This window comes from Pelophylax lessonae (assembly GCF_965119305.1).
Source record: "Pelophylax lessonae genome assembly, chromosome: 6".
In the NCBI taxonomy this organism is placed as follows: Eukaryota; Metazoa; Chordata; class Amphibia; order Anura; family Ranidae; genus Pelophylax; species Pelophylax lessonae.
Genome location: NC_138773.1, coordinates 217,114,961 through 217,137,649, shown reverse-complemented (window position 1 = coordinate 217,137,649; position 22,689 = coordinate 217,114,961). Strand labels below are relative to the sequence as shown.

The 22,689-nt window shown below is 39.2% G+C and overlaps 1 protein-coding gene across 1 annotated transcript in view; it reads right to left on the bottom strand.

Moving 5' to 3' along the window:
• Positions 1–22,689, bottom strand: part of CPS1 (carbamoyl-phosphate synthase 1) — a 166,394-nt gene that overhangs the window by 108,585 nt on the left and 35,120 nt on the right. Inside the window, exons 6-15 of the mRNA XM_082261903.1 lie at positions 16,191–16,283; positions 11,104–11,193; positions 6,966–7,094; positions 6,761–6,867; positions 4,556–4,697; positions 4,403–4,480; positions 4,144–4,242; positions 2,506–2,601; positions 1,263–1,452; positions 296–453 (exon numbers count right to left, since the gene is read on the bottom strand). Of these exons, the coding sequence (XP_082118029.1) occupies positions 296–453; positions 1,263–1,452; positions 2,506–2,601; positions 4,144–4,242; positions 4,403–4,480; positions 4,556–4,697; positions 6,761–6,867; positions 6,966–7,094; positions 11,104–11,193; positions 16,191–16,283 (1,182 nt within the window). The remainder of the gene's footprint in view (positions 1–295; positions 454–1,262; positions 1,453–2,505; positions 2,602–4,143; positions 4,243–4,402; positions 4,481–4,555; positions 4,698–6,760; positions 6,868–6,965; positions 7,095–11,103; positions 11,194–16,190; positions 16,284–22,689) is intronic.

Sequence of the window (22,689 nt, the reverse complement as noted above, 5' to 3'; positions counted from 1 at the left end):
CCTGATTGGCTACCGCTGCTGTCAATCAAAGTCAACAAGCCAATCAGGAGAGAGAGGGGCAGAGGAGGGCCGGGGTTGGGCTCCGTGTCTGAATGGACACAGAAGAAGAGGAGGATCTGGGCCACTCTGTGCAAAACCACTGCAACAGAGCAGGTAAGTTTGTTATTATTATAGGAAAAAAAATGAAACCTTACAATCACTTTGAGGCTCAATCTAAAAGCAACATCCTTTATTGGTGAGGCATTACATAATTCACATTTTTCTTTTTAATGCCACATGTAAAAATCAGCCTTACCGATTCCACAGCAAAACTGGGGGCAATAGGTTCCTTAATTTCATTTAATTTGTCAGAGAAGAGCTGTCTGTCTTCTGTAAACATGATGGACTCCACTGAAGTGCCCAAAACCCGTACTCCGTATTCCTTGAGTACCCCTCGTTTGAAAAGTTCAACACCTGCCATAGATAAAAAAAAGAATGAACTACAAAGAAGAGTTTGTCTAATTCAAATCCACAGGTATTGTTTGTAGGATAACATTTTTGTTGTTTTTCATGTGTTTTTCCTTATTTTTTGTAACAGGCCCTAAGGCATCATACCTAGGAAAATTTAACCAAATTTAAGTAATCTTTTAATGTTTTTTGATACACTTTTCCAAACTAGTCAAAATATCCTTCTGTTTAATTTCAGCCTCTACCACCTCTCTCCTGTATTTAGGATGGGGAGGGTAGTTGTATCATTGTGGGCAACTTCAGATCCCTGTAAGTGTGCAATGATAGCTCACAGCTGATTAACTGGAATCACATGTGTACAGGAAATGAGCTGGGTATAGCTAAACTCAGACAGGGGATACATTCCTTATGTAGCCTTACTGGACACTACTGGTGTGTTCTCTGTTTATCTGTGCTTTCTCAGACTGTATTGAGAGTATTGGGAGCCGATTATGTGGCTGGACCAGATCGCCCCCAGAATAGGTAAGTATAGATATATTTCCTTTACAGGGTAGTTAGAATATGGCTTAGAATGGGGGTGGGATTAGGTTAAAGCTTAGACAGTATTCGACTGGATTTCAACTTTTCCTAGCAGTTAGACAATTGTTCAGAAACAAGAAAAAAAACCTATCCATTGCCTTAAGGTTTTCCTGTCACTACAGTTGAAAACGATTGTCAACTTATCCCCATTAACCATTAGAAAATCAAATGTTTTGAAAATGAATATTTTCAAACACAATTCTAACCATGTATTACCAGATTTGGGCTGTACTCACCGCAGTTCAGAGCTGTCTGTCCACCCATTCCCAGGATAATTCCGTCAGGTCTTTCTGCCTTAATGACTTCAGTGACAAACTGTGGTGTGATAGGCAAGAAGTAGACCGTGTCAGCTTGCTTGATGCCCACCTCATTAGTCTGGACAGAGGCAATGTTGGGGTTCATAAGAACTGTTTTCACATTTTCTTCCTATGGGACAAAAATTTCATTAGATATGCAACAACAAAACAATTAATGTACAATCAACTTCTGTCTTTTAGCAACATACACGTGTAGAATAGTGTGTTATTAATCATTTTTATTCTCTAGCACCCAACATATCCTATCAGACCAGTGCCATATCATTACTCACTGTAAGAGCTGTAGTTACAAGTCTAACAAGTCTACTTTAATGCAATATGAATCTTTCAGTAAAGTTGTTTACTTTTATTTGCTACTGAATTTCTATTTTTGATTGACCTCCCCACTGCCCTTCTTTGGCTGCCCAGCTTGCTCATTGTCAATGAAAATGTTGTCCTTGGCTTCTAAAATAACAAATTAATAATTTAACACAATGATCTTCACTGAATGATTTTTTTTTTCTGCATCCTGCAAATCATGTGACAACACATCCTATTTCATTTAGTACTTTCATGGTGGAGTAGAAACAGAATAATGTAACGGTGCAGGCCCTAGGAGCAATAGTGATTTTTTTTATACTATTGGCCCAGGGCAGTTTGGATATGACTGTAATAAAATCCTAATGGAAACCTTTATACATAAATACAAAGGCTGCCATTGTTGATCACCCCCCCCCCCCCCCCCCCCAAAAAAAAGGGTACAAACTTGCAACGCTGAAATTGACTTAGTATGAAGAGCACTGAAGTGCAGAACTTTTTTGAATTCCATGGGCTCCCTGGAATCTGAGGGCCCAGGCAGCTGCCAGTTCTGCCATTTTTGCAATCTGCCACTGCTTAGGAGTATACTATGATGTTGGTCTTACAGCATTATATTAAACAGCAATTTTAGATTTCCTCTGTTTAGACTAAGCTCAGGTAATTCTATTTCCATCCAAGCTAGAAAGGAAGGTGTGGAGGTAAGCAACTGTCCACCCTCCTGCTTCCTCAGATGACCGAGACCTGTGCACATTTATTGACACTCATGTTGCTTAACAACATTATATGTATATTATTTCTATTCATATACAAAGTCTAGATTTCCTATAACCACTGTATCTAATCATATTAAAAAAAATGCACTTACTTTCATAGCTTTAACTGCCTGTGATCCAGAATAATCAAACTCCCCTGCTTGTCCAATAGAGAGACCTCCAGAGCCCAGGATGAGGACTTTACCTACCTACATAGTATAAGATTTAATGAACAGCAGGGTATTAAAAAATGAGGTTTTAAAATAGAAAAATAGACAGAAGGACATTGGAAATACTTAAAATAGGTGAGGCTAGCATAACAAGAAACACAGTTCATAGGAACACAAGGAAGATCCCCCTATATTATGATGGCCTTGCCTCTATATTGCTTCCCTAGCACCCCTCTGGTGTGCCCTGCTGTCCTTCTATTGACACAGATACAAGGCTTAATAAGGCTAAGTTTATGATTGTAGCTACTAGCAATATTTAGTTTTACTGTTTTTGGCCAATACCTCATGAAAAATAACAACAAAATCATCAATGGCAGGATAGTTTAAAATTTGTTGGAATAATATGCTCACCAATCAGCACTGATTAAAGTCAAAACTGAAAAGCACAGCCATTCATTACCCTACTATAAAAAAAATGTATTTCCATATGCAAGCAGCGTGTGGAGCTATGTGTTCCTTTTTAAATGTTTTTAGGCTTTCCTTATATACTTTGTTCAAAAAACACTTTTTTAATTTTTGACTCAAGCTGAAATTTTTAACAATATAACAATAACTTGCTTCCCTCCATTCTCCTCTCTTCAAAGTACTCCATACTGACTTTTTAGAGGCAGACAACGAGTCTTTGACAGTCTTTAGAATTCCGCTGTGTCTCCACACATCAAATATCAGTACATGCGACAGATTCATGTATCTGTTGGAAATAGGTACATAAATTTGTGGCAATCACTGTGTGTGTAGCGTAATGAGGCCATTGTGTCCATACAGACTCCACTTCCTCAGTAAACTGAACTCCCTCCCCACCGTTGAAGCTGTCACATGCACAGCACCGCAGTCACAGACTTTTTAGGCTGAGTGAGTGGAGCCTGATGGGTATTCAGAGATACTAGTTCCCTATCAGGTTTGCTCTCCTTGTGGTTAACAGCAGGCAACATGCAGATCCATAGCCAATAGACAGCCTGCTATTGGCTATAGAACCCATCCAGTCCCTGCTGTCAATCACAAGGAGGGAGCAAACCTAATGAGGAGCTAGTGTCTCCATTTCCCCATCAGTCTCTGCCCGCTCTCAGCTTCATTGGTTGCTAGGAGGCTTTTGGCTGTAAAGCCAACAGCATCCTTTAAGAACAGGTGACAGGTGTGGGGGTTAGCGGTGGCAAACATGCTGCCAGCTACACAGCGTACAGAGATAGGCACTCTTCCTGTCCCTTTACATTAACCTACAGTTGGTCTTATTTATCTTCAATTTCATTATCTATGAACTAGAGGTATTTTTTTTATTTGTTGCAGGAATAGTGCCACTATTTTGCCAGCTGAAAAGATAATTCAGAGAATCTTAGAGTTTGTTTTGTAAAGTCACAGTGTCTTCAAAAGAGAACACAATCACTCCTTATCACCCTGACAGATTTAATTAATGACTGTTGCTGGTTGGTAAGTACATTTTCCAGCCAGGCATTATTTAATTTTTGTTTACTCTAAAATATATCCAATCCAGCAAATGTACCCCCGTTCAACAGGGCTACTTACTTCAATCCGTTTAGACTGCAGAGCTGGTTTGGGCATTACAGATGCCAGGGTGGTGCCTTTACCCTTCTTTATCAGTGACATGTAGACATCAAATAGGAACTAAAATGAAGAACAAAGTAGTTCAGAATATGATCTAACAAAAGCATTGATTTAGTAAGCTTGCAGAAAAAAACGTAATCCTGGTAACCTTTCCCAGCAAGGTCATAGTAATCTTATTATGGCTATATCTAATGCTTCCATGTACATTGGTGTACTGTACCTCTGTGTCAACAGGCCCAGGGTTGGCCTCAGGGCGGAATTGCGCAGTGAAGATTGGTTTGGTCTCATGCATAATCCCCTGTGAAAAGAAAGATAGATGAAGGAATATATGTTGTTCTTATTGAAACAGTACATCCCCAGGAACTGAAGTCACCTCATTGCTCTGGTCATTGATGTTTACAAAAAGTGGTTTCCAGCCTGCAGGTAGAGAATTGCTATCCACTGCATAAGCATGGTTCTGAGCAGTAATGAAAGCTTGGCCATTCAAGGTGTTTGTAACAGGTTGGTTCTGCCCTCTATAAAGAAGAAAAAAGGGTAATATGTTACAGGGACTAGTCATTCTGGTACTTTGAAGATTATATGGAGAATAAATATATTTCATGCTTTTCATGTTATTCATTTACACCATGATGTACAAGTCTAAATCTTTATTATGGTGCCACCTTTAACCCCTGTACAGGTATGTCGTTTTTTCACATTGCTTCTCATTGTGAGTATGGAAGCAAATTATTGGCAATCTCTAATTTGTTTATTACTCTGTTAAAAAAAAATCTTAGTCAAAGTACTTCAGATATGGCCCCTGCTAACGTATAGAGGACCCAATGCACCTCTTTTATAGAATCTCAGTCCTTGTCAGACTGTTAATGTGACCTCAGAATGCAAAAAAAACAATCCCTGACAGCCCAGCCAGGAACGAGTGAGCACTCTTTTTGAAGCTTTACTAACCACTGATGTGCATTAAGGCTTCCCGGAGTGTTTTCAAGTTTTACTGTTGCTTTGAATAATGTGCTCACTGGTTCGTAGACTTGGCTGCCAAGGAATGTTTTTACATTCTGAAGTTCTTAGTCAAAGTGTTTGTTTAAAAGTAATTGTACAGCGGATTCTTACGCAAACCTAAAAAAAGATAAATTTTTTTTGCAACTTTAGATCATAACTTCTCGTATATGAGTACTTCAACAGAAAATCAACGATAAATCAAATGTGAAAAATTATTTACATGGAGGTTGCAAACTATTAATGCCATAGACTTAGATGGATCTTCTCTTTAACCAGCAGGGTAGCAGAATGCTTACACTGAGGTTCTAAAAGGGCCTAGTGGCTAAAGGACAAATTTCAGGCTATGATCCTCTAAATTACTCGTCTGGAGACCGATAGCAATCGGACAGGACCAGGTAAAAAAAAAAATGTATGTTTAGACAGTGTAGTAATCATGTTCAAACTAGAGGTGAAGGCCACAGACAATCAAAGTTCGACAACTGGGTAGGAAGATCAGAGCAGGTGAGGGTAAATCCTCAGACAAAGAAACGAGACCCAAGTTCTAGCCAATAATTAACCAGGGGTAACATATTAGCAATAGTTAGAAGATAAGCTAAGTCCAAACCAATACAAAGGGATCAGAAGGACATTAGAGACAAGCCTAGTTGTATCTGAAGTACCAGATTGGCGTAAAGACTGGATAGTTTTAAAATGCATCATAACAGACATGTCTAAAAACAGATAGAATTTTAAACTTAGCACTGATTGATATCAGTTGCAGCTACATTTTTTTACACAGGTATTCTTTTCTATGTATATAGCTATATTGTAAATTATGCATCACAGGCAGTGAAATTCCAGCCAAATGTTCTTTTAGTTGTGGAAAGAGTGAGGTGGGGATAGAATCCCTGTCATGTTTTTCCTGTGGCCTTTGATCCCATTGAATATATTTCCCCCCACTTTCTTTTGGAATAGTAATTTTTGGAAAATCTCTCCTTGGGGCATACACTGATTATTTTTTTTCTCAGTAAAATGGGAAAGTTGTTGGTCCTCTGTCCAGTTGCTTTTCCTGTCTATGTCTTTCTGTCTCAGTGACAACCATTCTTGTTTCTTGTCCTGCTGTTACACTATGTCACAAGGGCAGGAAGTGAGGTAAAAATTCATTAGCAGGGTCAATGACAGCAATGAAAATTTGACAGAAATGCTTCATCTTCCTAACTCTTTTTATTGGCTGAAGTTGAGCCTTAAAAAGAGTAGTTTTTTAGAGTTCCTCAAAATCATGTGTTAATACTAATATTTACCGTAATTATATTTAGCATTTTTCATAAAAAGTATACAAAGACATAATATAGATGTTCTCATACTATGGAATACTATGGAAGTGACAGGTGGTAACCAGCTGAAATCATCACTGGAAAATATTTATATGCATACACATATTTATTTATTTTTTAATTTTTTTCATGTTTTTTCCTTAGCATTGTTTTTTAACTTTTTTTGCATTAACTTTTTAATTTTTGTAATATTTATTTCTCGAAGATATAAACTTCAGTATTTTAAACTTAAAACTATTATATTCACTTTCATCACTGCAACATCCTACCTGTTAGCCATGGGCAGTCTATATGTCTTGCCACCAGCTGCCAAAGCTGCAATTTCATTCCCTTTACAGATACCAAACACAGGCTCAGGGCGGTCACTCTGGAAGACCTAGAAATTATTTAGAAATAAAAGTCAGCTCTCCACATAAAAAAATATGATAAATTGGTTGAAATACATAATGGGAATTGTGTGCAGGGCTCACTCACCTTCTTGAGATTTTGTATTAGAGGCTTTGCTAACTCTGGGTTTCCAGGGCCACTTGTGATTAGGAGACCATCATATTCCATCTGAGAGAAGTCATGATTCCAAGGGACAAGGTGTACCTCTGCACCTCTCTACAGGAAAAAAATGCACATTAATAGGGAGCTGAAGTGGATGTTTTTCTTTATTAAGTACTTTGAACCGATTAAGGTCAAATTATAGTCATGATTCCAAAGGACTGGCTTTACTTCTGCCCCTCATTGCAGGAAGGAAAAAGGAAAACATAGGAAGCTAAAAGTACTTTGAACAGATGAATGTAAAATACATAATTTTTCCTGTTACTGAACATTTTTGCCAAGGTCCTATAACAATGTATTATTAGTGAGTTTATTCTTTTTTACATGGCCAAGGTGAATTTCATGTGTTCATGTTGCACAGCATCAATGGTGTCATTGTAATTGTGTGCTAGCATGTTGGGAGATTCAATTTGTTTCGGCATTACACATTTGTAACACAAACATTGCAATGTAGGCTTGGCATTATAAGACCCTGTCTCACATCTCCATAAAGAGTGCTGAACAGGGCTTAAAGTTAAAGAATTAGGTTTTTTTGTGAGAATAAAACTTGAAACTATTTTATTACATTTTGAATAGGGTGGAAGAGGGTTAGAATCTTTGCACTGCTCATTTTGCTTTCTGTGTTCCCAATTTGCAAAATTCCCTTTGCTCTCTGTCCCAAAAGCAAAAGCATAGGCAAGTAGAAATCCCCTGAAAATGAAGGGAAATCCTTTATGGAACAGAAGATCTTGATGGAGGATTTACCCTCACCTCATGTTCCAGTGATAGCTGTAAAATAATAGATTTTCTCTGTTCAATGGTCATTAGAACAGAAAATGGTAGAGTCTCAAAACCGAGACATAGACAGCAATAGAAACCTGACATAGGGAGGAATATAGTCATCCCGTATGTAAACTGATTGCCCGAAAACTCAGAAGAATCTTTAAATAACATCCCATCCCTATATTCAATTCCAGCAATACAGCGTGAAACAAGCTACATCCAAATGACCCAAAACTCAAACACAAGTGAAGTGACCTGTCATGCAGTGTAGTGTAGCGAGGAATATAAACAGCTGCACATTGTGGAAAAAACAACCTATGAACAAAGGAATGACCAAACCAAGGAGATCAAATTGTTCCTACACCTTAGGGGAAAGGCATTCTTTCAAGACAGAGGGGTGTACAGAACTGGTTCGCAAGAGGCATAAAACAAGTCATCTACATCAAACTAGAACAACCAGAAGAGGGGTAGGAGCCTTTTACATAATTTGTCTGATATTAGTAACAGAAAACATTTGTCTGCCACATAAAATGCATTTTTTACAATTCACAGCTTTAACACGTCGATGTCAGCACCCACGCATGCCCGCCACCCTGATCCTGTCAGGGCCCTTTACCATCACTCAGCCTTGAGTACCTTACGGCGAACCAGAAGTGGATTCAAACCAGAAACTGTAAGTGAACGGCCGTACGGCCCCTTGCTGGTTTATACCCAGTGCTCAAAAGTGAGCAGTCCATTTCCTGATACCCAACAGAAGAACCCTAGATCTGACACTACTGAAAGCAGCAAGAGATTGATGTCATTCCAGAACGAATCACTTCTTTCTCGAATCTTCAAACCGTGAGTTCCTTACAATGGGATTCGAAGCATGTTGCGTACAGTGGATGTGAACTTCTTCTATTAGGTCACAGTACCAAGCACACACAGTGATATTGCCTGGACAGGTAGGCAGGGATAGAACTAGTTGTCCTAAAATTGCTTAGTGCACAAGCCTATAATTACCCAGCTATAACTTTAAGATCCAATGCCTGTATATGTTTGAACTTTTGCCTCTTTTACCATCCAGAATACTGCTGCCAACATGGCCTTACTTATTTGCCCACTTGGCCCACGGCTATCCTCTGTCACCAGTGACTCAAAAATTATTCTCAAGCAAGCTTCTTAGCTGGAACTTTCTATTGGGACCACATTCTCACCCACAGCACTTTGCCACATTACCTTTGTCAATTGTCTGATGGGTGTTACTGCATGACTTTATTATCTGTGGGTAATGGGCAAATAGAGAGCCTGGAGGTCCCCAGTCAGGTACATACAGGCTACCATGTCAGTACCCTAGGGGTTTCCCAGTACTTCCTTCGGCCCCTTGTTTACTTTCCACAGCTATAGTGTTTGACTGCCGGCTAGTTAACATCATATCGTGTGGACGTACTAAGATGATCATGAGTCCAGGCATGTATTTTTAAGTAGACAACGTTGTCATTTTTTTAGAAAACACTATATTCCCTATTGTTAACACTATATTCACCACCTATTGTTAATGTTACTATGCTATAATATTTTGAATAAAGATTGTTGTTTTGAAGCGTACCCTAGTCTGTCCCCTTCCCTCTTTTTGAGATACGGGCAACTTTGAGACCCTATCCCCCACTTCACCCTTCTTTTTAACATCTATGTAGACTTCCGGATAACAAAGATGGGATTATGTAACTAGAACATGGTGGTTCCACACTTCCCATCCTGTTCTTGGAAAATCAACATTAGTCTTAATATATTCCTTGGTGATTGGATCATGGTGTCTGTGCTACCTGTGTAGAGATAAATTCTGATGTAAGTTCCTGACACTCACTAGAACTGAAAAAGTGGATAAGCTACGAAACATCTTAAACATCACAGAAAAAATCCAGTTAAATATAATTACCTAGTACTAGCTATACCATGACCTGGACAAATGAGTACCTTACAGACATACTATGCAATGAGCAGATAGGGTTGCTCCCATGTACAGATGTATTTACAAACTATATATAAAAAAAAAATTCCAATACATTAACACACATTGATGCAGCGGTTTACATCAAGCTATTTTCTTTTACAGGTACTGTATATCTAAAAAATAATCAATCTCATTTTTCATAGGCATTGATTTATTAAAAAATGTGCCAAAAATAGTACTATTGTCTGAATCTGTCAGTTAAGAGTTGACTTTTCTTTTTTAATCTGCAACAGAACAATGTTACATAGTATGTTACAAGTCTATTTTCTTCGCTCCAGAAAATAAGCCCTGTGACTTGCAATCACAAACCCTGTAACCTCTATCCTGTTATAAACCTTTTTTCAAAATGATAACTAGGTTTACTTGTCAACAGATGGTAGTAAAAGAACAGATATTAATGGAAATTACACTACTTCAAACTATGTAATCACATACAAAAGTGTCAGACCAGTGATTCTCAGCTTCTGTGGTGTTACAAAACCATTATTAACATTCCCTGCGGCCTGCTCTATAGTAGTACATCTCTCCAAACTTTGTTACAGTAAAAAATGTGTCATTGAAAAAATTAGAATCTTCGCTTTGATCAGATTGTCAGTAAAACTTTTAAATGGTGATAGCCTTGACAATGCTGAAAATGTATTTGATTACCGGCATTGTAGACATTGATATTATACCACACGTGTTACTGTATGCATTTTATAACAGTATAATAAATAGTGGTATAAATAAACTTACTGTACTGTCTACCACCCACCCATCCATAAAGTTTAATACTCAACTGTCAATAATCCAGCAAGATATCATAGTCTAGATAGCCCAGCATATGGTCAAAATGCTGCAGGATTTGCTCAGACATGTACTCTTTCATTTGTTCCTACGGAGAGTTAGAGCCGGTTCACATAGGAGCGACCCGACTTGCCGGGGCGACCTGTGAAGTTGTGCACCGCGACCTCGGAGCGGCATGCACAGACTTCATATCATTGAAGTCAATGCAGGTCGCTCCAGGTCGCCCCAAAGTAGTACAGGACCCTTTTTCTAAGTCGGAGCGACTTGTGTCGCTCCTATTAGAACTGGTCCTGTGCTAATCTATGGCAGGTGACCCACGGCGACTTGTCAGGCGACCAGGTCGCCTGACAAGTCGCCCCAGCGTGAACCGGCTCTTAGTCCATAATATGAGCTCCACATAGTACTAGTATTGGATTACTAATATAGAATAATGTACAATTGACAAGAAAAAAAAACACACACTGGGGAAAATGGAAAGTTAAGCCAAGGGTACATCTAACTCAACATAGGATATAGTACACTCACCTTAACCAACTGACGGATGATGTTGTGCTTTACTCCACAGTCTACTGCCACGATTCTGACAGAATTCCCTTTGCCAAATACTTTGACTTCCTAAAATAACATGAACAAGTGACAGTCTGAAAAATCTCCGTTCCCTTTTAATGCTCTTGTTCTTGGTTGAAGGCAATTTAATTATTTCAACATAAGCCAAAACATATTATTATATTTAAAGAACAGAAAAACAAACCTAATAGCACACAATATTTCATATGAAATAATATACAAAACAATATGAAACCTCAAAATAGATACACTAAAAAAACTAAAAATTAGGCAAATAAAAAATGGAATGAAAAGATACCTTACAAACTAAGATCTTGCTGCTACTGAAATAGTGAAAGAGAAGAACACCACAAAGCTAAAACAAATAGAACCCTCAAATGGCAGTCTCTATTCTAATAGAACAAGCAGTGGTACCTCAGTAGGGAGTTAGGGTAAAGCAAGTGACGCAACACGTATAGGGGGGGCGGAGACTCCGAATAGGACGAGACCTGGCAGCCAGCTCAGGATGCGGACCTGTCTCACTACTACACGCCTGTACAGCTCACACGGCTTTATGTGCCTGGTCTCTGAGTGTATCTTTTTACTTACATAATAAATTATGGTTTAAACGTAGAGCATTAGATTTCTTCCTTCTTCTCTCTATATACTTGCATACAGAGCTTTCAAAGCAGGAGGAAAGGAGATTAGCAACCTTCAAAGTATTTTAAAGAAAGCCCTGGATTTGGCGGTGTGATCCCATATAGCCCCACAGGGGAACAGCGTATATGACCTTGTGGTAAAACACGGGTCTAAGTGTGAGTTGAGAGGCCATCTATATTTGGTGGAGGGATCACAAGCACCTTCAATTTACCTGTGAATTACCTGTGCACTTACAGGACTCTGAAGAGACACCTGTCTATTGTCGGATGCATGTTATGGACTGACATTGTGTTTTCACTATTACTTGCACTTTATTTTGAATGATGCTTTAACATTGTATACAATTTGCACATACTGTATATTTGGATTTTTATGCACTTTAGTATTTGCGTTATTTGCACATTGGTATATAAAATACAGTGCAATACTATTATAATATCTATTTTGGATTCACTAACATGAGTATTAGATAAATTATAGTAATATCGGATAGTATTAGCTTTACACCATTGGATGTTACTCCTTGCGCTATTATAGCACTTTGATTTTTTATGCATGCACTTTACTTTTGCTGGATTTGAGCATACACATGAATATTCATATGTGAGTAGCGCTGTATCAGTGGATTTGATTGGTAGCTGTGTAAATAAAGTCGCACAGATGTCAAGCAAGCTGCACATTGAAATTAGGCTGAAGTAGCACACTTTCAAAGCTGCATTGGTGTGAACTAGGGCTAAGGAGTTGCCACAGGCATTCCACCTCCAAGGCTGATTTTCTTAATCTCATTTTCAGTAATCATAGTTATGTGGGTAATCTAGAGGTAGCTAAACATGGTGACCACTGCCTGATCTTTAAAAGTCATGCATATTCATTAAATAAGTTTGAATGGAATAACAGTCTGTTTGTGTTTCTTGGGCAAAAACTATAGTTAACAATTTATTAATTCTTTATGATCCAACCCTAGTACATTGGGCTTGATGAAAACCAGAAGAAGATGGCCACATTGACAACAGAGGGGGAATGCAGACCTTGTATCACAGAAGGTGGACAAACTAGGGGCAAAGTCTGCCAGAATGTGCAAATATCATGTATATACTATCATGGCCAATTTGACCGGCAAAATGTAGATTCCAATTTGTCAGTAGGGGTTACAGAGCTTCATAAATCATTCCTTGTCTTATCAAAATGAGCCCATTTACATTTTACTGCAATTCCTTTTTAAACAAGCCTTTAGGCCTTGTAGGAAACCTCTGACTAAGTGTGATACCTTGAACATCAACTGGAAACATTTTATAATCTTTATATCCAAACTTCATCTGCTAAAATATTTTGAGTCCGCTTTATTGGTGTGAACAGCGCTTTAATGAAAGAGGCAGAAGCAGATGTTAAGAAATCAATTTTTGGCTCTTGCTGAAAACAAATGTACCTCACGCTGATTTATATTAAGCGGCTGTTTATCACTGATGCAGACAGATTACTGCATTCACTAATTATTGCCACTGGTAAATTTCATTATTGTCAAGTTTATTTTACTAGATGGCTTTAAGAGCCTTCAAGCTTAAGTTATGAACATACTTCCTGTTGCGCCTGGTATCAAGCGAAAATGTGTCAGCCTCTTAATGCATTCAGACAGCCAACCTCCCTAATAAACCATGAAATTACAAATCCAGGCCCTTTATTAAGGTGACTGTAAAACAGGGATGATTGAATGGGTTGTCTTCAATATAGCCCAAGGCAGGACAATGCATACTAACAATATGATTGTGCTATTTTTCAAGATGCTAAGCTCAAGAAGATTTTAGGGTAATTACATGATGTTCTGAAATTGCATGATATTTGATCTGGTAGTGAAGATTGCCACTAATAGTGAAATATATTCAAACTTAATAATTTTGTAAATTCCTTTTTGAAAGCCTCTAAAGTACAAAACACTTAAAGCTCATTTCCAGGGAGGAGAAAAAAACCTTCCAACAAATACCCAGTCTAGATCTAGAAATAAAAACAATTACATGTCTAAAAATCTGGTTCAGTGACAGGTCAGGCCCTAGGTATCCTTTATGTGTTTTGGAGGGTGAAGGGTCTGGTTTGCAGTACCCACATTGCTTCCTGGTGACATGGGCACTGCCCATCAGCTGTCAGAAGGGCTTATCACTGGGTCCTACAGCATTTAGAAATGAGGGCATGTGAGAGACAGACACAGGACCGGTCAGCCGGACCAGTGAAAAGAACAGAGAACAGCTTAAAATCTTTTATTGCTACCAGAACATATTTTTTGAACACATATAATGCTATATGAGGGGTAGGAAAGGTGTCTTTTTTTTTTGGCCCCGAGTTGGGCTTTAATATGTCTGCAATAGTCATCTTCTCCAGGGTTGTTAGAATTTTTCCTGAATGTGCGTAGATGCCTCATTCTCACCTTCTCATTACTATCATTACTGTTTACTTCTGAAAGGATATTATTCTGTTCGTATGATACCTAAAAAGCTGTACAGTTGCAGCTGCTAGCAGTAAACTGTAACAGATTGCACAATCAATCAGAATCAATTCAGAATCAATACCCCACTGCTGATTGGGTAGTGAATCCTCCACATTTGGAACTGAGTTCAAGGTATATTAAGAATCACAATCTCATCTAAAGCATGATGTCAATTAAGGTTGATGAAAGGAAGGAACACAGCAGTGGGACAGAGGACATGATGTTCCCCTGCTGGGAATAATAATAAATTAAATAGCAGTTACATCTTGTATATAACTCAGTTTGTTTTCAGATGCTGTCAGCATATTTTGCTTACTGCTCTACCCCAGGAGATCTGCTTTAAAGGCCAACACTGCTTCTGACATTGCAAAACAGCAAAAAAATTCTTAGTTCTATAAATTTTAGAGCAGTACTGGCCAGACATTGACATTATACTAAAGATGAGTGATATTGTTTGCAATGTTTTCTATAACATAATGTGGGACTTCTGGGCATTTACTTAAATTGCTTATGGACATTAACTGTCCCATTTTCCTTCCCCCCATGTTAATTTTCCCCCTGGATGTCCCCCTTCAATGCTATATAGTCACTCAGTCCAGAACAGTAGTACACTACTTCTAGCTAATGCTGGAACATGCCCTCTCTCCTGGCCCTCCTCATCCTTGCTCTTGGCCCATCAGTATGAGTATGAGTATGGGCCAACAGTTAGCCAATAGGAATGTGTGTGAAGCAGAAATGTTCCGAACACCCTACAGTTCACCCAAAAAACAACTGTATGCTTTGACTTTGATGATAGCATTACTGAAGTGGTTGAGAGGCAGGCAACACAAACATTGTGTGACTGGCCCATCATCTTCCCCTATCACCCTCCTCACCCCTCTCCTTTCAGTGATTTTATTGCTTCCTGGGTCCTGCAGACAGAGGCAGCAGGAGAGAGGTTGCCTTGGGAAAAGGCACCTGTGAATCTCTGAGACATTAGTGTTTTTTTATTGCACGTGCTATGTTTTGCTACTAAGATTTAAAAAAATCAGAGATCTACTTTTCTTGGTGTGCTGGTCTTTTTTCTGTTTGGATATACATGTTGTCTCCTTGGATTGTACAAACTTTATCAGGTGTATCAGCTTAAGATGTTTTTCCAAGCATGTCTTACATGCAACAGCCATAGACCGGAGGGCGGAGATGACCCTGCGCACATCCGGGTCCACGATAAACCCTTAGCTGCTTATTGAGGCTGTGACAAGCACAGTGTCAGTTTGGAGTGGGATCCCAGCTGCAGAAGATTATAAGGTGCACATTGACTTGAAAACTTTGGGGCAAAGGGCAACGGGTGCCTTTGTCCCTGCACTGATGTACAACACCCCAAAAACAGAAGAGAATTTAGGCTATTGCTTCTACAGCTTTGGAGTAGTCAAGGTGCACACTTGGCACAGTAGCAATACTTATCAGGACAGCTGGGGGCAAAGCAAACAAAAGGTATGGATTAGGAATGGAAACACAGGGATAATATGGTGGGGTCCACTGAAGTGTACAGTGTCACTCAGTAAACTATATTGTACAATATATACTCCATGTTGCTCCACCTTGTACACTTGCTTCTCCTACTGTACAGTAAACACCCTGCCACTGTAGTCCATCCTCAGACTTACCAGACAGCAGACTGTATTCATGACCACAATTGCTTCTGTGGTCACACTTTAACTAGTTTTATATAAATTATACCTTACACTGAATACATTTTCATCATTAATAACTTATAACTATTATTTGATTCGGGTAATTATTTAACCAACTTGCTTTACAATATTACATTTGTCAAATACATGGTAGCATACCTCCATAAATATGGTAGGTTAAAATAGAAACCAAGATCATTTCAATAATATCAAACATAGGAAAGGTAATGATATATGAAACCGCAAGTGTTTCTTACCTTTGTGGACACTTCTGCAATAAGGTTTCTTTTGTTTGGATCATTAAATTCCACAGGTTGGCCTTCAAATTCAATTTTACCAAGTACAACTCCCTACATAAAGAAAATTAAGATGTTATTGTAAAATGTAAGTTTAGTTCCACCTCCTCCTGACATCCCATTTGTTTCTTTAATTTGATGGATGACATCATTTAACATTAGTGAACTCAGGAGGTGGGATGAGCAAGGGTAAAGTTGAACCTTACCAGAAACAGTTGAGAACTACATATAACTGCAGGTATATTTTGGGATCTATTGATTGTTTGAAATTTAATTTTCAATAGAGGCAACCTCACTATGCATTTTTCACCATTTGCTCAGGGTAAATTGACTAGCTTTGTGATGATTCATCATTATAAACACTTCTACCTATAACATATTTCCTGATGTGTTCAATGTTTACCCAAGTTTAAATTAATAACGTTTTCAAATTATAACAATTATATATAATTAGAGTCTTGTAATGAGAAAAGAGTGCTTCTCTCTAAAAGAATCTCTCTGGTCAATGACCCATGCAAATTGTGCACCTCGTCCCTAGGATCACATTGTATAACACTAGGCCATTATGAAAAAATATGCAAACATTAGTATTAAAGTGGGCCTGAGCTCTAAAAGTAAAGATTTGTTATGTTTTGGGGAACATCTAGAAATACAAATTTTGCCTAAGCAGGACCCTGTAAGTGTGTACATTTTGCCTGAAATTCCTCCAGAAAAATAACAGTGCACTTTCTGTGCTTACAGACTTATAGATATATATCTGCAGTGTGAATCTAAGGAACTTAAGCCTGGAACACACGCAACGAATTTCCGACGACCGGTCGTCTGTCTTTTGTCCAGAGTGGTGTCTGTTGGTTGGAATGTGCTCTAGACTGCACACGAATTTTCCCGCACGACAGAATTCTACTTCAGAAGTGATGTCATGTGTTGGATTGCTTTGTATGTGTTCTTTCATCTCTGAGCATGCCTAGTCTTGCTCATAAGATTTTTCCCCATCGAAATCTGTACTAATGAGACGAAAATCGGACGTGTTTTGATGGTCGACAAAAATTTTATAGCCTGCACACCAGGATTTTTTCGGCCGAAAAGTCGGAGTCGGTTGTCGGAAGCATCATACTAACAAGCCGGAAATCGGCAGATCGGTCGTCGGACGAAAAATCCCGGCCGAATTTAGACTCTTGTATACGGGGCTTAAGTCTACCATGGGATTTGGAGAGAGATTTGGTGATGTCATTGACTTTGCTGGAGAGGAATTTGGACCTGCACTGCAAGAATCCTCATGCTTCTGCTTCATTCAGTCAGCAGATCTGTGCTTTCTGAATCTCTCCTGCTGCTTCTTAATTACTCTTTCACCAGTGGTTGAAACAGCAGTCATTAGGTGGCAGCTAAGACATGAGGAAGGAAAGTCAAAGTTCAAAACTGAGCTTAGTAGTGGGCCTGGATGCGGTTTTTAATCTAGAATGTCATCTTGGCTTATCTGGATAGGCCACACCTTGCTGCCGTCTAATTACTGAAGTCTAGATGCACTGAAGTTACAAAATAGAACAGACAGCGCACAGGCCTAGTGCATTATCCTCAATAAAAACTTTAATAGATAAAAATGTAAGTATCAGCGCCGGTTCACACTACCGCGACGCTACTTCCCGGGGCGACCGGGACCTCTGAGCGGCCGCTACGGACTTCATAACATTGAAGTCTATGGCGGTCGCCCCAAAGAAGCTCCGGACCCTTTTTCTAAGTCGGAGCGACTTGTGTCGCTCCTATTAGAACGGGTCCGCAGCTTCCCTATGGGAGGCGACCTGTGAGGCGACCAGGTCGCCTCACAGGTCGCCTTAGTGTGAACGGGGGCTTATACTCACAAAAACAAGCATGTATCACAACCTTTCATGAAAGATAGCAGCTTAGTTCCATGATGAGACATTCACATAACAGGTAAAAAGTTAACCAGTACAACAGGCTAACGTGTTTCCAGTCTTGCCTCTTCCTCAGAGGCTGAGGCAAACTTCAAAACACATTAGCCTGCTGTACTGCTGGATTTTTTACCTGTTATGTGAATGTCTCCTCATTGACCTAAGCTGCTGTCTTTTATAAAAAGTTGTGATACATGGATGTTTTTGTGAGTATAATACTTACATTTTTATCTTTTAAAGTTTTTTATTGGGGATAATGCACTAGGCCTTTGCGCCCTCTGTTCTATTTTATAATTTATGAGGAAGAAAAGCCCTGCCTCTACCAAGGTGGCTGCCTTCCCACAGAGACACAGGGGTTGATGTACTAAAGGCAAATGGGCTGTTCATTTTGCAAAGGAAATTGCACTTTGCAAGCCAAATTTCTCCAAAGCTGAGTGAATAAGTTAAAGCTCTGCTGATTCTATCATTCAATCATGTGCAGGGAAACATTTGCTTGCATGTGCTTGGGTGTTCATGCAAAAGTAAACTTCCTCATATTCACTAAGTTCTGGGGCAACTTTCCTAGAAAAGTGAACAGCTTATTTGCCTTTAGTAGATCAACCCCACAGGATGAGATAAGGCAGGGTAAGTCAGTAATGGAAAAATAATGTAATAGAAATTACATGGAAAAAAAGAACTGCAAGGAGGTTACAAGGAATACCAGTGACTAGTCCTTTGCCTTTTTTTTCCAGAACTTCTTCCACAGTTCAGGTCTTCTTTAAGCCTGGGTTCACACTGCTGCTAATCTTGAGCGGTTTATATGTGGTTAGGGAGCCCAAGATTCCAATGTCACTTAAATAATGACTTAAATAATGTCACTTAACAGATATCTATGTGTTTGGTTCACATATCAGTGTTGTGAATTTGATGCGGGTAAAACAAAAAGACTCCTGTTGTTCTTTGCTGCGGGTGCGATGCAAATTTGTTCACACCTCCACACCACAAATCGCAACATAAATTTGCACCTCACCCTGGACAAAAACCTACATCAAATTCGCACCACATCACAGCGCAGCAGTGTGAACCCAGGCATTGCAAAGGCATTTGAACCTATTCTCTCTGGGGAGTAGACACTTGAGAGGGGATATAATATAAATGTACAAATACCGTACTGGCGACCCTGGCATAGGGAAAAAACTTTTCAGCGAAAGGGTATTTAAAAAGACACGCAGCCATTCACTAAAATTAGAAGAGAAGCAGTTTAACCTTAAACTGCATAAAGGGGCTCTTTACCATCAGAGCGATAGGGATGTGGTATTCTCTTCCACAAGCAGTGGCATCAGCAGGGAGCATCGATAGTTTCAAAAAACTATTAGATGGGCACCTTAACTACCTCAACATACATGGGTATACAATGTACTATTGACATAAACACACACACTCATCAAAGGTTGAACTGGATGGACTGGTGTCTTTTTTCAACCTATCTAACTATGTAACTATGTAGCTACATAAAAGGTTATGTGGAGATGTGAGGGGATGAGCAGAGGAGCTTGGCCAGAACAGACAGTAGCTAAACAGTCCCAGAAGAGAAGAGAGCTATGATGTGCAAGGGGAGAGAGAGGGTTGTGCTGGGAAATTAACTGTTCCTGGAGTAGCCATATTTAGTTAACCACTTCCCAACCGCCCCATAGCAGATTTACTGCTACAGGGCGGCAGCTGTGCACAAGATCACACACATTTATATGTGATTCTACATTTTTGACTGTAGGGGGAACACGCCCTGCTGGCGGGCCGCTTCTGCTGTGATAATTCACGGCAGAAGCTGATTTGTGGGTCTCGGGGGGACTTGATGTCCTCCAGCAGCCGGCGATCTCAGTAAAACACAAGAGAACTGAGATAAACAAGGGTTATCTCAGTTCTGATGGGGGGGAAGGAACTATTCTGTGTCTCTGCAAAGCAGAGACTAGAATCAATATCTCCCCTTAATGAAAGCAGCACACTGTGTACACAAAAACATTGGCTAGGCACACAGTAAACCCTTTGATCGCCCTAGATGTTTAACTCCTTCCCAGCCAGTGTCATTAGTACAGTGACAGTGCATATTTTTTTAGCACTGTACACTGTATTAGTGTCACTGGTTCCCACAAATGTCAGTTCCGCTATAAATCACTGTAATTACTAGTATTAAAAAAAAAAAAATGTCCAAAAGAATATGTCATAGTTTGTAGTGGCTATAACTTTAGCTTAATCCAAACAATATATGCTTATAGAGATTTTTTTTTTACCAAAAACATGTAGCAGAATATATATTGATCTAAATTGTGATGAAATTAGATTTTTTAATTTTTTTTTCATTTTATGTGTTTTATAACTGAAAGAATTGTCTGTCTTTTTCTGTTTATAGCGCAAAAAAAAAAAAAAAAAAAAAAAAACGCATTAGTGATCAAATACCACCAAAAGAAAGCTCTATTTTTGGGAAAAAAAATTACATAAATTTTATTTGGGTACAGTGTTTAACAGTGAAATTAACACAATGCCAAATCGCAAAAAATGGCCTGGTCATGAAGGGGGGTAAATCTTCCGGAAGTCAAAGCCCATTGAAGTGAAAGTGAAAAAAATATCATTTATGATCAGCAAAAGTGAGCATTTAAAATGCTTTATCTTAACATGCTTTCACCTGAAATTTTCAAGTAGGTAATTTGGTTTCTTTAGAGCAACCGAAAAAAGCATTAGTGCCTTCAGAATCTCTATGGGGATCTATTTCACCTTGAGCTAGTGAACTTAGTAAACATGTTTTTACAACAAAAAAGAAATAAAGGCCCAAGAAAACAAGTGAAAATGGGCCTAAAATTCTAACTGCTGATCCAAAATTAGAATTAAAAAATTTTAATATACAACATTAAATATTTACCTGATTAAAAAAAAATATATAAAACTATTTTTACTTTAGGAAAGAAATATGTAAAGACCCAGTTCAGGTTTACTTTAATGGCATCCTATTGTTAGAGATGTGTGTGAACCTTGGTATTCTCAAAGGAAAGCAAGATTTCCAAACCATAATAAATGCAGGCTTCTTTAACAGAAAATGTAGTTTCTTTACATGTTGTAGAGGGGTCATTTATTTGCATATTTTAGAAACAATAGGTTTTTTTAATTTGAGAAATAGGTTATAGCAGCTGTCAGTTAGCAATTCTGCTTGGAAAGGCATTAGCATACAATAGAACAGCAGGAGTCCAAGGTTAGTGTTATTTTTTTTTATTTAATATTGCAGCACTCTGGAAAACAGTTAACACGTGGAACTGCAGATAAGCTGACTAGTTTAATTATTTTCTTAGCAAAAAAATGAAATGCTATGTTTGCAAATCATCTTATTATCACCTTGGGACATGAATTATAAAACATTGTAATACACTTTTTTTTAAAATAAATAGATATATATTAAGGGCTCAGTTTGTTAAGTGTAAAAGGTTAAAAGTTTGGCATTTTGCTATGGGAAAAATACTTTTGGAGAGTTTAATTTACTTAGTTAAAAAAAAAAAAGTGTTCTGTTTGAAATTTAGAACCTCCTAGTTGTGCTGCCTAGTGGAAGTGCCATTCTCTAGGGAGAGTAATCCAGGAGCAGTGTTCAGTTTAAATGCATTAAATGGATGGTGGCTTTGTATTTTGCTGAAAGAAAATGTATCACTCCAAAAACTGCTCAAAACTATTTCCTACAAAGGAAGAAATAGCATACTTACCTCTTCAGCAGCCTGTGACTCCTACAGTGGCGAAACTACCAGGGTCACAGCAGTAGCACTTGTGACTGGGCCCTGTGGTTCCGCCACTGTGGGGGGCCCGCCGTTCTGTCACTGTGAGGGGAGGGGGTGGTCACTGCAAGAGGAGGGGGCCTGTCCCCGCCCTCCCATTCTGTCACTGCGAGGGGAGGAGGCGGTCACTGTGAGAGAAGGGGGCCTGCTCGTTCTGTCAGTGGCTCAGAGTCTGTACTGATAGTCCCTCCTCCTTGCATGGATAGTAGACAGCAGATCTTCTCTTCCCCCCCTCTCCTGTGTGCACCGCAGGCAGTGTGAAAGATCACATTCAGCTGCTGAGCTTCACCCTTCCCGCGGTGCACACAGGAGAGGGGCGGGAGGAGAAGGAGCAGATTGGCTGTCTTCTATCTGTGCAAGGTAGGAGGGACTGTCAGTGCAGGCTCTGAGTCTGAGCTGTATGAGAGAGACACTCTCAGCTCAGAGTACTGCTGATGGGCACTGATAGGCGACATTGATGGGCACTTATAGGCGACATTGATGACCACTGATAGGTGGCATTGATAGGCAGCACTGATAGGCAGCATTGATGAGCACTGATAGGTGGCCCTGATAGGCAGCACTAATGGGCACCGATAGGCAGCACAGATGGGTGGCACTGATAGGCAGCATTGATGAGTACTGATAGGCAGGACTGATAGGCAGCATTGATGAGCATTGATAGGTGGCACTGATAGGCAGCACTGATGGGCACTGATAGGCAGCATTGATGAGCACTGATAGGCATCACTGATGAGCATTGATGATCACTGATAGGCGGTATTG